This window comes from Geospiza fortis, unplaced genomic scaffold, assembly GCF_000277835.1.
Source record: "Geospiza fortis unplaced genomic scaffold, GeoFor_1.0 scaffold992, whole genome shotgun sequence".
NCBI classification, from domain to species: domain Eukaryota; kingdom Metazoa; phylum Chordata; class Aves; order Passeriformes; family Thraupidae; genus Geospiza; species Geospiza fortis.
The window spans coordinates 18,797-20,470 of record NW_005054625.1 but is presented as its reverse complement, the minus strand read 5'-3'; the positions used below and the strand labels follow the sequence as shown (position 1 = coordinate 20,470).

The following is a 1,674-nucleotide window of genomic DNA, read 5'->3' as shown; positions in this document are numbered from 1 at the left end:
CCTCCCCACCGCGCGGGGCTCGGCCGAGTCCTACACCAGCCGCCCCTCGGACTCGGATGTGTCGCTGGAGGAGGACAGGGAGGCGCTGCGCAGGGAGGCCGAGCGCCAGGCCATGGCCCAGCTGGAGAAAGCCAAGGTGGGACAGCCGGGATGGACCCCTCCTGTGCCCCCCAGCCCTGGCACAGGGACCCCCGGTGCCCCCAGCCCCCCAGCCCTGCCGTGTCACTGGGTGGCACTGGGAGCTGCACCTGCCTGGCCAGGATGGGGGCGAGGGGGTGGAATCTCCCCGTTCTGGGGTGGCAGAGGTTGGGATCTCACAGTTTTGGGGTGGAATCTCCCCGTTTTTGCATGGCAGAGGATGGGATCTCCGTGTTTTGGGGTGGCAGAGGGTGAGATTTCCCCATTTTGGGGTTGGCAGAGGATGGGGTCTCGCCATTGTGGGGTGGCAGAAGTTGGAATCTCCCCATTTCGGGCTGGAATCTCCCCGTTGGTGGGGTGAAATCTCCCTGTTTTGGGCTGGAATCTCCCCGTTTTGGGGTGGCATCTCCCTGTTTTGGGGCAGCATCTCCCCACTGTGGGGTGGCAGAGGATGGGATCTCCCCATTTCGGGCTGGAATCTCCCCGTTGTGGGGTGAAATCTCCCCGTTTTGGGGTGGCAGAGGGTGGAATCTCCCCGTTTTGGGCTGGAATCTCCCCGTTTTGGGCCGGGGGGAGCTGCCCATCCACCCTGCCGTGCAGACCAAGCCGGTGGCGTTCGCCGTCCGCACCAACGTGGGCTACAACCCCTCGGCCGGGGACGACGTGCCCGTGCAGGGCATGGCCATCTGCTTCGAGCCCAAGGACTTCCTGCACATCAAGGAGGTGGGAGAGCCCCGGGGGGAATGAGGACAGCGCTGGGCTGGGCCTCGGGGGGGTTGTAAGGTGTTTTATTGTGACGGTGGGCACTGGGGTTTTCAGGTGAGGTGAGAGACGAGAACGTTGACTCCATGTTCAGAAGGCTTGATTTATTATTTTATGATATATACACATGTTATAACTATACTGAAAAGAAGAGGGAGGAAAGGTTTCTTCGGAAGCTAGCTACGCTAAGAATAGAAAAGAAAGAACGATCACATAAGCTGCTCTCTCGGACTCTGTCCGAAGGAGCTCAGTCCTGGATTGGCCATTAATTATAAACATCCAAGCTGGGCCAATCCAGACGGACCTGTTGCATTCCACAGCAGCAGATAACCCATGGCTTACATCTGCTTCTGAGGCCACAGCTTCTCAGGAGGAAAAAATCCTAAAGAAAAGATTTTTCACGAGGAGATGTCTGCGACATTTTTCTTTTCCCCCTCCCCTCCATGCCCGGAGCAGAAATACAACAACGACTGGTGGATCGGGCGGCTGGTGAAGGAGGGCTGCGAGGTTGGCTTCATCCCCAGCCCCGTCAAGCTGGAGAACATGAGGCTGCTGCAGGAGCAGAAGATGAGGCAGAACCGCCTGAGCTCGAGGTGGGGGCTCACCCCGAATTTCCCCCCCCATCTCTCCCTGCACCCTCCCCGTGCCGCCCTCACCGCTCTCTCTCCCCGTGCTTCTCCCACGCAGCAAATCGGGTGACAACTCCAGCTCCAGCCTGGGCGATGCGGTGACAGGGACACGCCGCCCCACGCCCCCCGTCAGCGGTAAGAGTGT

General features: G+C 60.0%; 1 protein-coding gene across 1 annotated transcript in view; it reads left to right on the top strand.

Moving 5' to 3' along the window:
* Positions 1-16: 16 nt before the first annotated feature.
* The window catches only part of CACNB1 (calcium voltage-gated channel auxiliary subunit beta 1), a gene marked incomplete at its 5' end in the record, with an annotated part of 7,586 nt that continues 5,928 nt past the window's right edge, over positions 17-1,674 (top strand). The window contains 4 exons of the mRNA XM_031064754.1: positions 17-136; positions 739-861; positions 1,357-1,493; positions 1,588-1,672. Coding sequence (XP_030920614.1) covers positions 17-136; positions 739-861; positions 1,357-1,493; positions 1,588-1,672 — 465 coding nt within the window. The remainder of the gene's footprint in view (positions 137-738; positions 862-1,356; positions 1,494-1,587; positions 1,673-1,674) is intronic.